The sequence below is a fragment of the Limulus polyphemus genome, unplaced genomic scaffold (assembly GCF_000517525.1).
Source record: "Limulus polyphemus unplaced genomic scaffold, Limulus_polyphemus-2.1.2 Scaffold1014, whole genome shotgun sequence".
Classification (NCBI taxonomy): domain Eukaryota; kingdom Metazoa; phylum Arthropoda; class Merostomata; order Xiphosura; family Limulidae; genus Limulus; species Limulus polyphemus.
The window spans coordinates 89948-90987 of NW_013666624.1; the positions used below are offsets into that span (position 1 = coordinate 89948).

At 31.8% G+C, this 1040-nt stretch overlaps 1 protein-coding gene across 1 annotated transcript in view; it reads left to right on the plus strand.

Annotated features, from left to right (window-relative positions):
* The window catches only part of LOC111086313, a 34208-nt gene extending 33417 nt beyond the window's left edge, over positions 1–791 (plus strand). The window contains exon 7 of the mRNA XM_022388723.1: positions 741–791. Within this exon, the coding sequence (XP_022244431.1) occupies positions 741–791 (51 nt within the window). The remainder of the gene's footprint in view (positions 1–740) is intronic.
* Positions 792–1040: the final 249 nt, after the last annotated feature.

Here is a 1040-nt window from a genome sequence, read left to right on the forward strand (position 1 = left end):
TTAAGTTTTTTTAGTTAAATTAAAATAAGTAGAACGTAAACGGTAACTAGTGTAAGAAAGACGTTGGTTTAAAATTAAAAAAAAAAGTTTAGGTTTTTTGGGGGGGGGGGGTAATTCTGTAGATATATTAAAGTAATAATGTCCATGAGACTGTCTGAAAAAATGTAGAACCACAGATAAGTATTTGAAAATTCATTACGGCATTTGAAGCCAATAACAGATTTTAGAAGTAATGATAATATCCTATGTATTCATTAAGCAAATAACGTTTAAGACGATGTCGTGTATAATTTTTCTAATTTTTCAACGATCCCTCAACAACAAACTCTTTAACAAATTTCCGAGGTGAGTTTCTCCGCATAATAGAATACATATTGATCACTATGCAGGAGTTCTTCACACGTGGTTAACGTGTAACTTGTCAATGTACCTTATCTTCACTGTATAAACTTAAAAGCTTTGTTATTGTGCCTTACTAAGTTTATTATTGATGACGATATTTTCATGTCACATGCGTTATTATAAACCGTCAACCCATTTACTTGTGTTCATTCGCACTACACAGGGCACGTATCACTCCGCCTTGTATATTATTTGTAATAATTTGTATTCGCAGTGAAAAATATTTAAATTAATATCAAAATATGATCTCGGATATATATTACGGCGCGAAATTGTGGTTCAAACCCCAGCCGTGATGTTGGATGTATAAATCTCTTATTTTATTTGTTTATTCCCAGACGGAGAGGAAACGTATTGATCTAATTTATAGAATGGTAACGAAGAGGTAAATAGTGCAGTGAAGCATGAAGCAACATAAACATTACGAGATGAGTTTCCATGAGCTAGACACGTACTTGTTTATAACTCACTGGGGCGAAACTGACTAGACATATACCATAATAATATTTGGGACACAGTGTGGTCGAAATACTATATTTTACATTTTGCTTCTTGATAAAACCGAAATAATGTAGTGTTATAATATAACAGATCTAATATTAATGTCTTACGATAAGTATAATTAATCATAATCTTGC